The following is a 19667-nucleotide window of genomic DNA, read 5'->3' as shown; positions in this document are numbered from 1 at the left end:
AGACAGATTTTCTGTCTGCTGGTTCAGTAGCTGCGATGGCCAGAGCTGAGCTGATCCAAAGCCAAGAGCCAAGAGCTTCTCTTGGATCTCCCACACAGGTTAGGGTCTTAAGGACTTCGACCCTCCTCTGTTGCTTTCCCAGGACAGAAGCAGGGAGCTTAATGGGAAGTTAAGGAGCTGGGACAGAAACAGGTGCCCTTTCGGGTTCCTGGTGCATTCATATCCTAGTGGCTATGGAACTGGGCCCAGATATTTCTTTATTGTGGCTATTAAAAATATGTTTTCATAGTTTTAATGTATTTTCCTAATTTTAATGCTTTTTTCCAAAAATTTTATTCATTTGTTTGAAAGGCAGAGTGACAGAAAGAGAAGGGTGTGTGTGTATGTGTGTGCATGTGTGTGTTTGTGTGTAGAAAAAAAGAAGGAAGGAAGCAAGGAAAGATGAAAAGAAAGGAAGGAAGAAAGGAAGAAAGAAGGAAAAAAGAAAGAAAGAAAAGAAAGAAAGGGAGAAAGACGAAGAGAAAGGAAGGAAGGAAGAGAAAGAAAGCGGGGAAGGAAGCAAGGAAGAGCACGTTCCATCTATTGGTTCACTCCCCAATTTGCTCACAACTGATAGAAGTGAGCAAGGCCCAAACTAACAACCAGAAACTCCATCCAAAGCTCCTGTGTGTGTGCATGTGTGTGAGAAGTCCAGTAATTGGATCATCATCTTATGCCTTCCAGGTGTGTCAGCTGGATCAAAAGCAAAGGGGTTCTGACTTGATCTTGCTGTTTAATATGGGTTGCAGGTATCTCTGGAAGCAGCTAAGCTTAATTCATCATGACATAACACCTGTCTTTTCAGTGGTATTCCTTTGATAAGCAGCTCCTAATTATAATTAGCCCAAACTCGTCAGTATTTCTTCGTCTGATACTGCCTTTGGAACTCAATGTAAGAAATTATGCATATCATGTAATTCAGAATTATAAGGATATTTGCTTCTATTACTTGTAGCAATTGTAGGGATTGTTTATTATTCTTTATTCTGTGGTCTGCAGGAGCTATGTGAGCTTGTATACTGGTTTTAGTACTTCACCACGAGATAATCTGAGATTAAACCTTAAGAGACTTTATGAACAAGTTACAATACCATGTACTGCAAGATGGATGGTTCTATTTCATCTATTTCATCAACATTTGGGTTACATCAAACTTATATGGTGGATCACAAGTGGCAGAAACTGGGGCCCGGCGTGGCCTAGCGGCTAAAGTCCTCGCCTTGAACGTCCTGGGATCCCAATATGGGCGCCGGTTCTAATCCTGGCAGCTCCACTTCCCATCCAGCTCCCTGCTTGTGGCCTGGGAAAGCAGTTGAGGACGGCCCAATGCATTGGGACCCTGCACCCGTGTGGGAGACCCGGAAGAGGTTCCTGGTTCCCGGCATCGGATTGGCACAGCACCGGCCGTTGCGGCTCACTTGGGGAGTGAATCATCGGACGGAAGATCTTCCTCTCTGTCTCTCCTCCTCTGTGTATATCTGGCTGTAATAAAATGAATAAATCTTTAAAAAAAAAAAAAAAAGAAACTGCAAAGCAGTTTTTTGTGGTAAGACCATATCACGTATGGTTCAGGTGTTTTTTTCTTTTTTTTTTTAAGAAACTGACTCAGTCACACACAGTGTGAGATGCAGTCTCTAAGAAGCTATATTGCTTTGCTTTTCACAGATCTATGGTTTCCTTGGTCTTTATTGCAAATATTGTAACACAGGGAACCAATTTTATTTTTTCCCATGTGAATGTCCTGTTGTTGCATGAAGAGACCACTGTCCTTCACTGCTGTTCAATGCTCCTTTTGTCACGGAGCCTGTTGCACATGTGCAGGGCCACTCCGTGCTTCTTCTAGTCTCTTTTGGTGGTCTTTGTGTTTTCTTTGTGCCATGCCACAATGCCATCATTCTGTAACTGTGAAACAAGTCTTGACATTTACAAAAGTAAGTAAGTTCCCCAGCTTTCCTCATTTTCAGGAGTATGTTATTTATTTTTGTCATTTTTCTATAGGGTTGTTTACTCTTTTGGTGTGTGGCGTGTGTGTGTGTGTGTATTCTATGTTACACATACTGTAAATATTCCTAATTAGGAGGCTATTTAGAGATCTACTCTTGATAGTACATTGAGTTCTGGATTATAGGTTTTGTACATATTTCTAAAATATTGTGTGTTTATAATTTTAGGGATTTAAAACGACACATTTGCGGTATGACAAAAGCACCTAGTTTCTAGGTGTAAATATAATGAAAGATGTATATAGTGTCTACACAGAGATGCCATGCTTTTTAAATTATGTTGTCTCACTACTCTATTGTTGTGATTCCATGAAGATACCTCATAAATTCTTAAATTTAGTTTTTATCTTTATTTTATTTTAAGAAAAACACCAAATAACCAGAGGCAGTTTCTTCTCCATTTTGATTATACTGCCACTCCATTACTGAATAGAAATAGTGACAGGCCTTTCATTTTGTTTTGTCTGACATTAGTGGTAAATGTTATATTTATTTAGTAAGTGATGTTTGTTTTATGGTTTTGCTCAAAAAATGGCTTTTGTAATTTTAGAAAACAGGTAAAAATCAGAAGAATATATTGTGAGTTGTAAAAATTATATGAACTCAAGTACTTAAGTTTTTATATCCATAGATCGTTTTATTGAATCAACCAAACCCACTTGTTTACGTGTTGTTTACATGTTGTTGTTGACTGCTTTTACACTATATTAAGAGCAAGGAACATTTGGGGCAGACACCAGGTGGCCTATAAAGAGTAAAATTCTTTTTTTTTAATTAATTAATTTTTAAAAAAATGATGTTACTTAGTTGATTAGGGTACAAAGGGTCAAGGACTACAGGAAAGTGGGTAATTCCATTGTTTCCACACTAGTACGGTTTTTTTTTTCCAGGTATCTGGGGTTAGGGGAGAAACAAAGGGAAAAGCCCTATTCATCTTCCCACCCATCCCAGGTCCCCAGTGTGATGCATGCTCCGAGGGTCCTGCTCAAGCAGTTTTGATAGTTCAACAGGTCTGAATTGCTGCCAGTCTCACTGTTCCAATCGCAATGAAACCTATTCAGAATCCACTGGCTGACATAGTCTCTTCATGGTTGGGGTTCTGAGATCAGTAGTTCAGTTGGAGAGATACCCAAATAAACTTCATCTGAGATAATCCCAAACCTGATTCTTGTGTGAATTTGCCAGTACAGGGTCTGGTGCAGTCTGGTCTGCACAGTCTGGTCTGGCACATGCTGGTCATTACAATTGCTGGGTCAGTTTTGTTTCCAGCCCTGTCTTCCACACAAATCAGTTGGTGTTGTAGTCCAGCCTGATTCTACCCACTTCATACTCATTCTTCAAGCAAACCAGTGGGACCTGCAGCCTAGTTGTGGCAACTCCCCATAACCCCCACCAGGCTTGCTCCCTACTCTGGTTCCCACGCATGCCAGTATGCACTGCAGGCTTGTCCAGTCTTTCCCACTTCCCATTTAGCTCTGATACTTGTCAATGGGCATTGAAGCCTAGTTCGACCCAACCAACCTACTATCCAGCCCACACACATACTGGCAGGTGCCTTTCTGTCTAGCCACCCCTGCCCTTGTCCTGGTTTTCGTGCTCTCCAGTGGAAGTGATTACCCATGAGGTAGGTGCCCACTATCTCCCTACTAGGCCACTCCAACTTCTGGATTGTGTACTCTCCAGGTGGTTCTGGCATTAAACTTAACAGAATTGGCCCCCAGTGCCAGCCTCTGCCATCTGATGTGGCAAAGCCCAACCAACCCTCACCCACTCTAATTTTTGCTTGCACCAGTCGGAACAGTCAGTCCACCATGGCCCTTCTCTTATGTAGCTCACATGAGGCCCACAGGTGTTGTAGCCCTGCCTGGTCTGGTCTGCCCTCATCCTAACTCATGCTCTGCAGTGGGAGTGGTTGTCCAAAAGGGGAGCCCACATTCCCCTGCCAGCTTTGCCTCCTCCCCCTGGTTCTCACATGTGCTGTTTGGGCACTGCAACCACATCTGGTATGGTTCGCCTCTCCTTGACATTCCTTAATGTGTACTGCTTTGTGTTGCGACCGAAACTGGCCTGAGCCACACTCTATGCTGGCGCTTGGATTCACCAGCGGAGTTGATGTGAACGGGTTCAGCCTGGTATTCCCCCCACCTATGCGATATGTATGACGGTGGGTATCTTCCTCTGGCCTGGTGTGGGTTGCTCCATATCTTGGTTCTTGTGCTCACCTGTAGGGGCTGTGTTCTGACAGAGGAGTTTCCCAAGCTCCTCCTTCAGAACCTCTCCCTATGCCAGGTCTTGCGTGTACTGGTGGTTCCGTGGGCCAGCCCTCCTTGCTGGCCTTCAATCCATTCCAGTTTTTGGTATTGGCTGTTTCACCCAAACCAAGGCTTGTCCATACCAGACACTTCCCACACATGACTCAGGAGGGGCAGAGACCCAGCCTAGTCTGTTCTACATTTACCCAGCTTCTCCAGAGCACCAGACAGTGAAGGTGTCTAGCTCAGCTTGGTGTGCAAAGCCCCAGGCCACAATTGTGCCTAGGGAGATTGCAGTCATATCTAGACTGGAACATAGTCCCCACCCCAGCCCCCACACCCTGCCGTGGTAATCCCAACCCAGTAAGGGTATACTCTCACAGCTCCCCAACCGAGTCTATTCCCAGCCTTAGACTGCACGCATGCCAGTAGGTGCTCTGACCCAGTTGGCTTAGCCCCTCACCTGTCTCAGTCTTTGCCTTTAACGCTGTGGCATAGTATCCCTGCCTCATGCAGACCAGTTGGTATAAGAGCCTAGATCGGAATGACATGTGCTCCATCCTGATTTCTATTCATTTTTGTGAGTTGAAGTTTGCTTGGCTCTGCCTGGTTCGTCCCCTTCCAGTTGCAGCTTGGCCCACCCCATGTCCTATTGTAGGATGCACCTTCGGGTGGTGCTGCATTGACCTGCCCAGATTGCCATCTGTTCCTTTACCCATAAGTGATGGCAGGTACCATGGTCACTCCTAGCTTAGCCCATTGCCACCCCAGCTCACGAGCTAACCTGCGGGACTTGTATTTCCACAGGGTTAGGCCCACACTTCCCCTACAGAGTTTACCCCCAGACCAAGTTCTATCGTGTGCTGGTTAGTGTCTTGACCCTGCCATATGTGACCAGTCCACTATTCCACCACCCAGCCAAGTAAGGGTACCTATCCCTGCCAGACAGTCTCCCATCCACAGCTTTGGTGTGGACTGGTGTGTGGCAGTCAGTGATGTTTTATGCTAACAGCCCATCTCAGGATTCCTAATTTGGCTAGTAAATCAGTCTGGCCCAAATAGATTTTATGGACACTCCCTTCCAAACCATCAGGTCTCAGTCCCCATGCTTACCCAAAAGTTTTATGACCCTGTTACTAAGAATCACCCAGAATTCATCTCTCACCTACACTAAAGCTGGCCTCATTCATGGGTGTCCCTAAGCAGCAATTTCATATCCTAAAAACACCAGAGCTCACTGCTGGGCAGCCAACAGGCAGAGCCTGGCACCATTTGGTGCACTTGCCACCCAAAGCCAAGGACTCAGTCAATGCCTTTCAGAAGTGGCTTTGGCTTGAGTCCCCAGCCTTGGATCTGGCCTGGCAGGGACATCACCCACAGCCGCCACACTGCATGGAGCTGCAAGCCACCCTTAACCCCAAGGCCTGGACCCCTCCCAGACTCGTTCTGCCACAAGGTTTTGGCAGCAGGGCAGAGCTAGGAATTTAATCCAGTTCCCAAGGTTCCCTCATGATGTGCTCACCCTGAGGGAAGATTTCTCTTAGGCCTGGAGAAAGCCAAGGACTCAGTTACTACCTTTCGGCAGTGGTTTTGGCCTTAGTCAAGTCCCCAGCCTTGGATCCAGCCTGGCAGGGGCACTCCCCACAGCTGCCACACTGCATGGAGCTGCAAGCCGCTGCTAACCCCAAGGCCTGGACCAAGAGTAAAATTCTTACTAACTTGTTGCTTACAAAGTTAGGTGATCCCTGTTTCAGAACATTGTCACATTCTACTTCTCAAATGAATGAACCCTTTTGGCAATACATGTGGGAAAATTTGCAGAGATTGTTTCATAGTGTTGTGTATGTGTGTGTGTCTGTCTCTATTCAGCAAATGTAATTTAAAAACATATTGATCTGATTTCCAACCACATACTCAGGTGGGTGGACATTATTGTTGCCGTATGCAATGGTCATGTCCCAGGCATCAATGAGCCCCACGTTGAGATCCTTGAAAATGTCCTTCATAGTAAGATACTGAATGTAACCGTGGAAATCTCCAAACCTCTCTGTGTCTATGTGCATCTCTCTGGTATTTTCTGTCTTAATGATCACCTTAGTGGCTGGGCTTCTCATGAATAGTCGCTCAATAGCCTTTCGGACACTGAGGGCCCTGCGAATGAAGATGTCAATGGGAAAGGGTCTGAAGTGTTGGCCAAAGGTGATGACGATGACAGTGTCCTTGTCACCTGGTATCCGGTCGATTTCCCGAGGGATGTAGCCATCATCTACCACTGAGTAGAGTTGAACCGTGACAAAAGGAAGGCTATGTTTCTTCCATTGAACCTGAGTGTGTTTCTCTGGATCCAGAAGCAAGTGTTTCTTAAAAAGTCCAGTTCCATGAAGATCAAAAAATTTTAGTGCTGATAAAAACAAAAAAAATCTTCCAGTTAGAAGATAACTAATATTGATCTAATATACATTCAATATATATATATAATTAAGCACATTTAAACTTGTTAATTTTTGAAAGGTTGTATTACAGAGATGTAAAAAGATAGAAAGGAAAAGAGACAGAAAGAAAGAGAAAGACACAGAGAAAGAAATTCCACCTATGGCTGTAATGTTAGGAGATGGGCCGGCCTGACATCTGAACTGAGAACTTCTTTCTTTCTCATGTCACATGCTGATAGAAAGAATCAATGACTTTGTCATCTGCTGCTTTCTCAGTGAAACATCAGGGACCCAGGTCAGAAATGGAGCAAACTATGGTGCCAATATTGTAGGTGGAGCCTATGTTTGGTATGCCGTGATTCCAATCCCAAAGATTCGTTAATATTTTGAAAAAATTATATAGATTCTGCATTTATTTTCATCTAAAATGATTACTTATATTTTTTGCAGGAAGAATTAGAAAGAGAGAGAGATACAGAGAGAGACCAAGCTCATTCACTGGGTCATTCCTTAAGTATGTGCATAGCTGGGACTGGATCAGGCTTCAATTCATGTCTGAGCAGTGTTGCAAGGACAAAGTCACTTGAACGGTCACTTGCTGCCTCCCAGAGTACATGTCAGTAATTGGGAACAGTGAGTGGCTTGAACTCCAGGCACTCCAGTGTGGTCGGCATCCTGAGTGGTAGCTTCACATCTTAACTTATTTGTCAAACATCGGCCCCTCACTCCTAGATTATTTCTGACTATTTTTTCCCCCTTTTCTCTCAGGCAGATTGCAATTCAATTTAGTCATTCAAATGTAAAATTTTCATTGGATTTACAGAGTAGACCAACATTTGTCATGAAATGGAAAATGAAATTTATTTTGTATAGTAAAAATACATGATGTGGCAGCAAAACAACTCAAATGAGAGAATGGGAGCTCTCTAAACAAGCAATAACACGAGCCCGAATTTCTACAAGAAAAAAGCACATCTACATACTTTTCACTACTTTGGGTAAGTAGTAGATCCATTGGCGCAGCGTAGAGTCTCCCAGGAGGTAGATGAGTTTTCGTTTCAAGCAGTCACTCACTTGAGCTGTACCTAGTAGAGTCTGATTACAAAATGTTGTGAACCATCTTCCTTGCATGGTGTAACCACCAGGGACGGGAATCTCCATTCCAATGTGGCATTTCTCTTTTGTCTCTGTAGTCTCTGCTGACACAGATACTTGTGTTTGCATAAGTTTAACATTGAACTTTCTTTTTTCTTGCCATTCACTATGCTACCGACCTAGCCTGAGTGATGGGCACACGTTGAATTTTCATTTTGTGCCATCAGCAAGTCTTTATTGACAATTACATTATATACGAACTAGGAAAAAGCTGGAATTCTGCAAGAATGTTCATGACAAGAACGAATTAAAATAAGAACTTATTTCTCCCTTGAATCACTAGATATCAGGGAGCTGAAGGGCGCAAATCAGCCAGGGCTAACATGGAGTTTCACGTGTCAGGGACTCTAGGGCCTTGTAACCTCCTGTTACACTGCCATTCTTACATGTGGCTTCACTCTTCTTTCTCACACGAAATCTACAGATCAGCCAGAAAACAGGAGGGAAATGAAAAGGAAGGACAATCTGTTTAACCTTTGAAGACATGACATGGAAGTTTTTCATATCACCTCCATTCACTTCACCTTAAAAAAATTGAGTGATGATCCTGACTACAATTATGCACTGCCATGAATTTGCTGGAATAGGATCTGCTTTATCCTCCTGGCTTAGTTTCTGAGTTGCCTTGCAGTGCTGGTTATTTGTGTTCACTGACTAGCACATTTTTACAGGGTTGTACTCTCTTTGTAACCTGTGGTCAAAGTGGCATAAATAGTGCCAGTGGCAGAACTGGAAAAGGTACCTGGAACATGCCCTACATCCTAGAGACCTAGTTTGCTGAAGAGCATATTGTTACCCTAGAATTACGTTGGAATTATTTTGACTTGGTTTCTGTGAAGCTCAATAGCTTTTCCTGCTGGATCTCTGACTCCCATGAGCCTAGAAACTTGAGGTCTCTAGTCATGATTCTCTTAAACTCATTATGTCTTGGCATACTGCAATGACATGACAGTTTTTGAGATTATTTTCATAACTGTTTAGAGTGTAATATATATATGTCAGAGTATTTAATTATTTCCGATGCATAGCATATTCTCATACATTTTATTAATTTTACTTAAAACTTTTGTGGTGGCTTGAGTACTAAGAACGGTTTCTGGGTAATAATATAAGTGTTTTGTATTTGCCATTTGTTTAGAAGATTGTTTTTGATAGATTAATTGCCCATGAAACATTTCTACACTGTATTTCCTCCTACCTGTGACTTTTGAACATGTGACTAAGAATATGGGCTTTAAGATAAGATGAACCTTCATTATCTCTAGGGCTCAACCTCACATCATTTTTCCTCAGATATAGAAAGTGGCTGAAGGGTGGGTCAGAGAGATGTGACATGAGGGTTCGCTCCAGTGTTGTGGCTTTGTAGATAGAGAAAGGGGATACAACCAGTGTGTGTATCTATAGAAGCTGTAAAAGGCCAAGAAGTTATTACTGGTGGGAACCGCACACCAGGAAACCTGCAGTGACTAGGGTTCCTGTTGTAGACACATGTGAAGCAGCACCTGGCACATGGAGCAGACTTACTGTTACACTGAGAAACAGCAATGTGTTGGTCTTGCATGATTTCAACTCCCACTTTAGACCTTCAAAAAAATTAAGACAATAATCAGCCTGTTGTGTGTCCACATAACACAGGTAACACGAATCACCTGGTTGGAACTGAAGGATTATTCTTTATTTTCTGTAACTGAAATTTATTGTTATTATTGCAAAGTTAGACTTGCTTGGTATTGCTGATAATTAGAATTTGGAGGATGTTCTGTTCTGCTGAGAGAGCTGAAGTCCAGGGTACGTCTACTATTTTGCTGCATACAAGCCGTACTTACAGGACTCTGTGCTCTAATTGTTGTCTCATCTGCAAATTCATGTATTTATTAGACTTCACGTTTCCCATTCAAGTTCATGTAATTTTTTTTGGATGATGTTCACTCTCTAAGTGCTCACTCTTACAGCCCATCATCATCTTTTTATTACTTGCCTAAGGACTCCAGTCTCCTTATCATGGTACATTGACCTTTTATTACGAGGTCCCTGATTCCCTCCTCAGTGTGTTTCCTGTTTCTTTTCAGTGATTCCTACAAACTTGCTTTCTGCATATTGTAAGCTTTATGAAAGGAGGTCCACTGCCTTATCCTTATTGTCCATCAAGGCAGGGGCATAAGGCAGTGTTCATTCTGATGCATGAGTGATGTTCACTGCATTTCATTCTTCCACTTGATCAAGGACTGCCCAAGTTTTTTGACTTAAAAGCTCTCACAATGTGTTACCAGTCTTTGCATCCAGTGTATACTATAATATAAGTGGCTGTGAGCATAGAGTGGTTCATGGGAGTGATGGCACAGGATTTAGGCACAATTGATGTAGGTTGTACCTGTTTAATGCTGATAAGGTCCAATCCAGAAGTCAATGAATCAGCATACTTTTCCTTTGGATTGAGGGATTAAAATGGTTGGTCATGGATAGGAAGATGATCGGTGAGTTTCATATGAAGCATAAAAAGAAAGGGACAAAATCCCAGCTATACATTTATTTATTCAGCAGGAACATATGCATTTACTTATTCAGCAGGGAGTATAAGGTAATACTGCACTGTGAACAGTTAAGTCCTGAGGATTATGTGACCATGTGATCCTCTGGAGCTGATTGTAAGGAATGGGATTTTAGGAAGATTGTTCTGACCACAGTGCAGAAAATGGATTAGAGGTGGGAAGGATTCTTGACAAGAGGTTCTGTTAAGTATCCATTAGGAGTAGTCTAGAGGTAATAACAGTGTCTGAAATTCACATGGAGAGAACTGGATGAACATAAATACATCCAAGAAGTAGATTTTATGGAATATGATCTGAGGGGTAGAGGATCTGGATGTGCACCTGTCATTGTGTGAAGAAGCAGACTTACCTGTGAAAAAGGCTTTTCTCCTTGTTGGTAAGATATGAAATGTTCTTGTTCATGGATGTCATATGGGTTATCGCTCTACAGGGCATGTGTTGAGGCTTCATGCAGTAGAAGACCTCTTGGTCTCTGTCATCCAAGTATTTGCACCATTGGGTGTTGGAATTTGGAATCAGTCTACACTCAGTGAAGACACCAGAGGTCCCATTCACAAATTTCCCTTTGAAAAAAATTTTGTCGTAGCCTTGGTTCCTTGCCCGCCAGAGAGCTGCTGCCCCTTCACTGGGGTGGATGAGCAGCACAGAGAGAGAGACCTGGCCCTCCCAGAACAGAGTGAAACTGACAAGGTAGGTGCCATTGTTGAAGTCGGTCACCTTTCCTGAAGCTCCTGCCTTCAGGGCTGGGGAGGACATCCTGGCCCTCAGGAAATCCCCACCGTACTCCTTCCTGTGACCCAAGTGGTCCCTCATCTCCAGCAGGATGTGCAGCTGGTCCCCTGTGCAGTATGAGTCTTGCTGGTTGAGGATGGTGGCTGTGCTGTGTGTGGCACTGGTGGTGGTGTTCTCATTGATGAACGGTCTGGGTGGGATCAGCCGAACTAGTTTCTCCAGGATTTCCTTCACTCTCAGCTCTGTCCTTGTTGGTGATGTCACCAGGCTCAATGGTGTTTTTGTGAATGAGGGCATCATGGAGGTATTATAGTAGTCAGGGGTTACGGGTACCTTAAGAGAACTCCGAATCTGAAATGACAATAAAGGTAGGCTACAATCAGATGAGCCTTTTCCTAGTTATTTTGCTTTTAATGAATGTGAGTATTAAGGTATAATTATAATCAGTATTTTCCATGTCCCTTAAAATATTGAGTGAAAATGGCAGTTTTATCATCTTGCTGTTTTAGAGAATGATTATGGATATACAGTTTAGGCCCAAAGTATATAGCTCAGAGAATATTTGTGAGTAATAAATGAATACTTTTAATATTGCACTACATTTTCACATACACCTCACATTCAAAAAGTAACTACTGTTGTCTTCGTCTGCAACTAAATCATATATGGCAAATCTACTATCATATGTCTCTCAGGTGACAAGTCAAAGTGAGAAGAGATTATGTTAAAGCTTTTGAATCCGTCCTGCTTTTTCTGGATTTGATTTCTTTTATTATGACTAAAACAGTATTTCTGAAATAAAACTATTAGTGAACTGTCCTTGCTAACGAGTTTTTAATTCCTACAGGAATGTCAAATCTTACATTACAATGGCTATATGATGTGATTACTTTCAGAAAATGTAGATATTTTAATTTTTCATTTGAAAAGCTTTGAAGGAGAGAGAAGAATAGAAAGCTAATCTGCCTCCATTTGCTTGTTCACTGTTAAAATACTTGTAACAGAAAGAATCAAGATGGCGGAATACGATAAGGACATGTTTAAACAAACAGAGAAGTGTAAAGCAGTGTAAAACAGAGGGCACATTCCAGGAAGTATGAGAAGACAGAACAGCAGCAGAGGGCTACCTGGAGACTGACAGACACAGGAAAGCAGCAGACACAATCGTGTGGTATTGCAGTGACTGATACCCCAGTGGCATTCAGTGAACGAAGATCTAAACTCCACTAGCAGCCGGAATTCCACCAGCAACCAGGTGGGAAGGGATGTTACCTGAGAGCTCAGGTGGTGAACCCAAAGAACTGCCAGTCTTGCTGGTCTGTTTGACTTAACTAGGAGAAGGGACAAAGTAGCAGATCCCAGACGGGTAGTGTGGCAACAGGATGGATTTCACAGCCCAGTCTGCACCCTAGACCTGTATCAGGTGCCATTTTGTTTAAGGAGGCAATGACTATGGACAGTAGTGTGCACGACTAGGTGGGAGTGAACTCATTGCTGAATCAGCGAACTGTAGCAATGTGGCATCCTGCAGGTTCCACCCAATACAGATCTGGGTAGTCCTCAGACCTTATGGCCAGCAGATCAACAACTCTAGTAGTGGCACACCAGGTACCATTTCTTACAGTGTGACAAATAACTTAAGACTGCAGGGACAGCAGTGAGCTGTATATGTGCTGAGCTCGGAGAGAACTTACTGAGCTCAGTGCATTGCACTGGTCCCACAAGGAAAATAATACCAACAATGACATTGTACTGGTCTGTGTGGTCTTCAGACCTAATGGCCAACAGGTTCCAGCAAGATCAGCACCAACAACAACCTAGCTACATAGGACACCTGGTGTCTCCTTAATCCCATCCGGGTGTGGGAGAAATGTTGTACAGACAATGGTGCAGCCTCAGCACGGTATCACAGGAGGTGGAGACTTGTGAGTCAGGAGCTGGGGCTATGGACACCATGCTAGAAATTTAACATAAGAACCCAGACCTGGAACTTGCTGCAGGGAGTGGAACAACTGATTGCAAAAAAAGAGTCATGTGCCAACTGCAATAAGTAAAGTCGAACTGCAGACCTGTGGGTGACACAGCTGAGAAACATGCCCCAAGGAGAAGAATCTGGTAACCAGAAGTACAATGACCAAGAGCGGTAGAAGAGACAGAGCCACAATGAATATTACTGAAAACTCCCCTGCAAAGGAGCAAAACATTTGACAAGTTCAGAGTTAACTGAGGAAGACATTGAGGAAATGGGGGATGCAGAATTCAAAACACTTACCAACTTAGCTCCTTACCAACAATGAGAAGCACATAAAGCAGGCATTCAAGGAATTCAAGGAATATGTCACACTGAAAATGAATCAAGTGAAAGCTGATCTATCAGAAAGGAAGAATACAGTGCAACCAATTAAAAGTACAGCAGAGAGTCTCCAAAATAGAATGTAGGAGGCAGAAGAAGGAGTCTCAAAATTGGAAGATATTTCCTGTCAACAAGGGCAAACAAGCAAAACGCTGGAAGCAGACCTGGGTCAAGCCAATACAAGCATTCAAGAATTGAAAGACACTATTAAAAGGTCAAATATAGGAGTTATGGGGGGGGGGGGGGATCCCAGTAGGTGCAGAAAGAGAAGCTGGTTTTCAAAATGTATTTGATGAAATCATAAGGGAACATTTCCCTAATCTGGAGAAAGAATTGGGAAACAGCATCTGGGAGGGGTACAAAACTCCCAGCAAGCTTGACCGAAGGTGATCTTCACCAAGACACATGATCATCAAGCTCTTTTCAATCGAACATAAGGAAAAGATCCTTAGATGTGCACATGAAAAAAAATCAACTGACATATAAAGGAATGCCAATTGAACTCACAGGAGATCTCTCACAGGAAACTCTACACACCAGAAGAGAATGGAGTGACATAGTCCAGATTCTAAAAACAAAAATTGTGAGCCTGGGATAGCATACCCATCAAAACTCTCTTTTGTCTTTGAAAATGAAATAAAATTCTTTCAGTCAAGAAAAGTTAAAAGAACATGCCTCTTCCAAACCTGCCTTACAAATGAAGCTTAGCGATGTTCTCTTTTTTTTTATTAAATTTATTCATTAATTACATTGTGTTGAAATTACATAGACTCTGGGATTCTCTCCCCCGCCTTCCCCCATGGTGGATTCCTCCACCCCGCTGCATAACCATAGTTCAAGTTCAGTTGAAATTCCCTCCCTGCAAGTATTTGCCAAGCATAGAGTCCAACATCCCATAGTCCAGACAAGTCCAACTACTTATTGGGTAGACCCTCTCTGGTCTGAGGGCAGAGTCAGCAGAGTATCTTCCCGGTCAAATAAAAGCACTAATATACCATCTGCAACAATTAACATCATTATGGAATTAATTGACATGGTATTGAGCAGTCAGCATGTTAAAAATAAATGCGATTTCTTAACCATTTTCTGTGACCCCCCCCATTCACAGTTCAATTTTAGTTTATATACTACAAATGACATAATATCCATAACATAACATGATATGCTTAACATCATATCACATTAAATTAAGGCAAACATGTGGTATCTAACCTTTTGGGATTGGTTCATTTCCCTTAGCATTATGGTTTCCAGTTTGGCCCATTTGGCCACAAAGAACTGCATTTTGTTTTTTTTAATAGCTGAGTAGTATTCCATGGAGTAGATGAACCATAGCTTTCTTATCCAATCCTCTGCTGATGGGCATTTTGGTTGTTTCCATGTTTTTGCAATTACTGATTGTGCTGCAGTGAACATAGGAGTGCATGTTGGTTTCTCATAGAACAAGTGTTCTGGATATATTCCTAGGAGTGCTATTGCTGGATCATACGGTATGTCGATTTTGAGTTGTTTGAATATTCTCCATACTGATTTCCATAGAGGCTGTACCAATCTGCAGCCCCACCAGCAGTGGAGTAGGGTTCCTTTTTCCCCGCAACCTCACCAGCAAGTGTTGGTGTTTTTCATGTGGGCCACCCTTACTGGCGTTAGGTGGTACCTCATTGATGTTTTAATTTGCATTTCCCTTATTGCCAGGGAACTTGAGCATGTTTTCATATGTTTATTTGCTATTTGGGTTTGTTCCTTTGTGAAATGTCTGCCCATTTCTCGTGCCCATTTCTTGAGTGGCTTGTTTGTTTTGACATTTTGGTTGTTTTGTAGCTCTTTGTATATTCTGGAGATCAGCCCTCTATCACCTATGTCGTGTGTGAAGATCTTCTCCCATTCTGTGGGTTGCCTTTTTACTTTGTTGATTGTTTCTCTAGCTGTACAGAAGCTTCTTAGTTTGATGAGGTCCCAATTGTTTATTTTGGTCTTGATTTCTACTGCTTTTGGAGTCTTTTTTAGGAAGTGGGGTCCTACCCCTAAGTGTTGCAGTGTGTTTCCAACATTTTCTTCCAAAAGTTTGAAGGTTTCTGGATGTAGGTTTAGATCTGTTATCCATTTAGATTTGATCTTAGTGTATGGTGAGAGATGTGGATCTATCTTTTTGTTTCTGCAGGCTATCAACCAGTTGTCCCAACAGCATTTATTGAACAGACCTTCCCATTTGCCTGGATTGTCGTTTGTCTTTTTGTCAAAGATTATTTGGCTGTACAGCGATGTTCTCTTGACAGAGAAGAGGAATTTCACCCACCCAAACCAAAGGCAAATGCAAAGAACATCCCAGTAAAATTACAACAGAAGACTAAATCATTGAACAATCCATTGCTAAAATGACAGAACACAAATTATGACCTATTTGTATTAACTCTGAATGTAAACAGCTTAAACTCATCAATCAAAGATCATAGATTAGTAGACTGGATTAAAAAACAAAACCCACTTATTTGTTGCCCATATGAGACACATTTCACCAACAAAGAACAGAGGAAACTGTATCTCATGGATTTTTTTTGTTTTTGTTTGTTTTGTTAGTTTCACTCTTCAAAAACACTTTCTTCTGATTTAATTCTTCACTGACTCACAGATCATACAGTAGCATCATTTTCTTCAAGAAGGTTCTTGATTTTCTTTTTCATTTCTTCAGCGCCATTTTAGTCATTCAGTAGCATGTTATTTAACTTCATGGTGTTGTTGATTCCTTTTTTTTTTTCCTTTCTGTTGTTGATTTTGTTTTGTGGCTTTTCATCTAAGGGAATGTATAGTAACTGTGTAATGGAGACTATCATATCTAGTAGCATATTATTTAACTTCATGGTGTTGTTAAATTCTTTTTTTTGTTGTTTTTCTGATGATATTTCTTTTTGTTTTTTTCATGTAACGGGATGCATAATAACTGTGTAATAGAAATTATCATATCTAGTTGTGATGATACAATGCACTATGCATCTCTACTTTCAGACAAACATGAACTCCCAATGAAACTGTTTACTATATCATGAGAATTGGATAGCTGACTCTCTTCCATTGTCCTGCAATGGTGGAGATATGACTTGACTCTCTTCCATTGGTGGAAGAGAGAGATGTCGGTATATGAAGAACTATGTTATAGTAATGATGTAGGGGAACTCAGTGAGGGAGAGGAAATTAGGGCTGGGATAAGGGCCTATGGAACTGTATCATAAAATTATAATAATGAAAAGAATTAAAATTTAAAAGCCTGTAAAAGCTGTTGGTGTGCCACTGCGAACAGCCAAGAATTGCATGCAGGTCTTCTAAGCAGAAGGCAGTGAGTGATGCAATTACTTGAACTGTCACCTGTGCCCCCCAGGTTGTGTTTTAATTGCAAGTGAGTTGGAAGCAGCCATATTACACCAAGGCATTCATGTGTGGGATTGGGAATTTCAAGCAGTCCCTCAACTACACAACCTCATGTCCACTCCCATGGCCTCTCTGTAGTTGCTGCCACTCTCTTCCTTAATTCTGTTTTGATGAGACTAGCTGCTTGTTATTTCAGGAGCTGCTCTACTTTTTCTTTCGGCTGTTGTTCTTTGCTAATGCTTTGTCTTTTACTAGAATGTTAGTCATCCCATAATTTTTCATAAGCCACCTAAACAACTCTTATCTTCAATTTTAGAAATTGCTAAAACCTTATATAATCATTTACTCATTTAGCATTGGGCATTGTCTTAGAAGTTCTCAAATTCAGTGATTTCCATACCTTGTCACTAGTGGCAGGCACCCATTAAGGCACTGTACAAAATTGATTCTGCCGCTGCAGTCTAGATCAGCTGAGTCATCATCACTAAATATATTCTGTGGGAGTGTATGAAAAATCTTGAAAAATTCATGGAAAATGGAATTGAAAGATGCATTATTATTTTTTAAGCTTTTTTTGAAAAGCTATATATATATATATCAGGTATTTTCTAAATATCCATTTCCATGAGCTTTGTTTAAGTATCCTTACATTTCTTTCAAAAGCTTTATAGGCATACTAAACTCAGTGTATTTGCAGAAAGGTGTTTATTTGTTTGTTTTCAACCCTTTCTCCTTTTAGAGCACACATAAAATTTTATTTTAAAAAGCCTATTAAGAAGTGGTGGAATAAAGGAAAACAGAGGAAATTGGAATGAGATGTAAGACAAAATAAAACATGATGTGAATCTAAGTAAAAACATGAAAAAAAATCTCCAACATGGATACACCTGAGGCTGGCCCTATGGCATAATGAGTACAGTTGCCACTTACAATGCTGCCATCCCATGTATGTATTAGTGGGAGTTCTGGAAGCTCCACTTTCATTCAGGTGTTAGGACTGATTAAGCTTTAGAAGTGTTAAATAGGAAATTAAGTGCATAAGCAGGGATCTGGATCAGAAGTAGAGGAGCTGGGACTTGAATCAATATCCATATGAGATGCTGTGATTTTTGGGTCGAGGATTAGTCAGTTGAGCCATCGCATAGCCCCATAGTCTACAATGTTTTGAACTACATGTAGAGCGCTTCCTAATTTATATAATGAGTAAAATTAATTTAATGAGATGGGCACACATTCTATATTAAACCTTATTGGTGTAATTCAAGAAAATATAAAGCCTATTCCACTCATGAACATGGATTTTCCCTTTACTTAGCTTTTATTTCCACATTTTCCCACCTTTTCGTAAAAATGATGTCTATGAATAAGAAATTGTTTCTTACTCCTTGTGTGGAAATAGAGGAAAAGGTAGTTAAGATCTGTATGGTGGTATGTGTGTATGTATAATTGCCATAATTGATGATGGTTTATTTCAGGGTTCTGAAGATACCCTAGAAGAACAAATTCTTACAGTGCAATTTATATTGGAATGGGTCAAAGAGATAACGTCATAAGTTTTCATTTTTCTGAAACATAAAATTGCAGTTGCCAAAAAAGCAATTGATGTATTTAAATATTTGTTTAGCATTATAGTTTCATAAATGAAATATCTTACAGCATTTTCAAAGCCAATAGGAAAACAAAAACATTAGCCACCAGTAACTGCATTCATGTTTAATATGGCTATTTGGGTACTGAAGATACAATGGAATCTTGCTTGCTGTCTTTCTCTGTGACACTCTACCTTACAGTTAAAATTAATAAATAAAACTTAAAAAAGAAATCACAGGTGCAATAAGATGAAATCACAGAGTAGATTTATGTCATTAGGTAATAGGATGGCAATTAAAAATGGAATTCAAAGGTAAAATTTATTTTGTTTGAAAATATTTTGAAATCCACACATAGTTTTTTTCTCAATATCCATTTTACAAGAATATCTTTTAAGAGCTCTGTTATATACAGTTGGATATTTTAACAAGGTAATTCCTTAGTGTCAAGAGAATTGATGATATCACCGAGGGCCATTTTAAGGACACCTTGTGGGTGGATTCTGCTTAGAATGGATTGAAGGCATTTTGGGAAAGAGGACTGAAAAGAGTCAGAATTGGAAATTCTTCCAGGAGATTAAGTGGACGAGGGGTAGGAAGGATAAGATAGGAATGGAGCATGGGCCTGACTGGCAGAGACTACCTGGACACAGATCACACAGGCAAGAACTTCACGTCCAACAGGGGAGAACTGTACTGACCTTAGTGGAGTTCTGAGAAATTGTGAAAATTATCCAGAGACTTGCTAAAAGACATATCAGTGTCAGCAGTTTCTGATGTGTTACACCTGAGAACATGGTGAATGTCCTAAGGAGGAAGACAGAGGGAGTTAGTTGAGAAGTAAACCTCTCTATACTCTATTTTAAAAAATCTGATGTATTATTTACTTTTTCAATCATTGGGGGAATTAAATATATACATCCTTATGCATCAACCTACATATATATTATTTGTGTAAAAACACACGAAATAAATAAGTATACATATTTACACCATATACATGTAATGTGCCCATTTGTATTAGATGTATAATCTATTATGTGGTAAATGTATAAACATTATAGTATATTTGTTTCACCCGAAAAATTGCTGTTTTCTATTTTTCTAGTTTTTCTTATTAATTTTAATTTAATTTTTAATTCATTTATTATTATTATTGTACTCCATGGTGCAGTTTTTTAGGTATAAACATTCCTCCCT

The 19667-nt window shown here is 40.9% G+C and overlaps 1 protein-coding gene across 1 annotated transcript; it reads right to left on the bottom strand.

Moving 5' to 3' along the window:
* Nucleotides 1-6159: 6159 nt before the first annotated feature.
* On the bottom strand, nt 6160-19264 carry NXPE1 (neurexophilin and PC-esterase domain family member 1). Its single transcript, XM_058662314.1, has 5 exons — nt 19169-19264; nt 10780-11513; nt 9406-9464; nt 7710-7922; nt 6160-6695 (listed from the first exon to the last, which is right to left on the bottom strand). The coding sequence occupies exons 1-5, from the start codon at nt 19262-19264 to the stop codon at nt 6160-6162; spliced, it is 1638 nt and encodes a 545-aa protein (XP_058518297.1).
* Nucleotides 19265-19667: the final 403 nt, after the last annotated feature.

The sequence above is a fragment of the Ochotona princeps genome, chromosome 4 (genome assembly GCF_030435755.1).
Source record: "Ochotona princeps isolate mOchPri1 chromosome 4, mOchPri1.hap1, whole genome shotgun sequence".
Taxonomy (NCBI): Eukaryota; Metazoa; Chordata; class Mammalia; order Lagomorpha; family Ochotonidae; genus Ochotona; species Ochotona princeps.
Note: the sequence above shows the minus strand (reverse complement) of the source record. Positions and strands in the feature narration are given on the sequence as shown.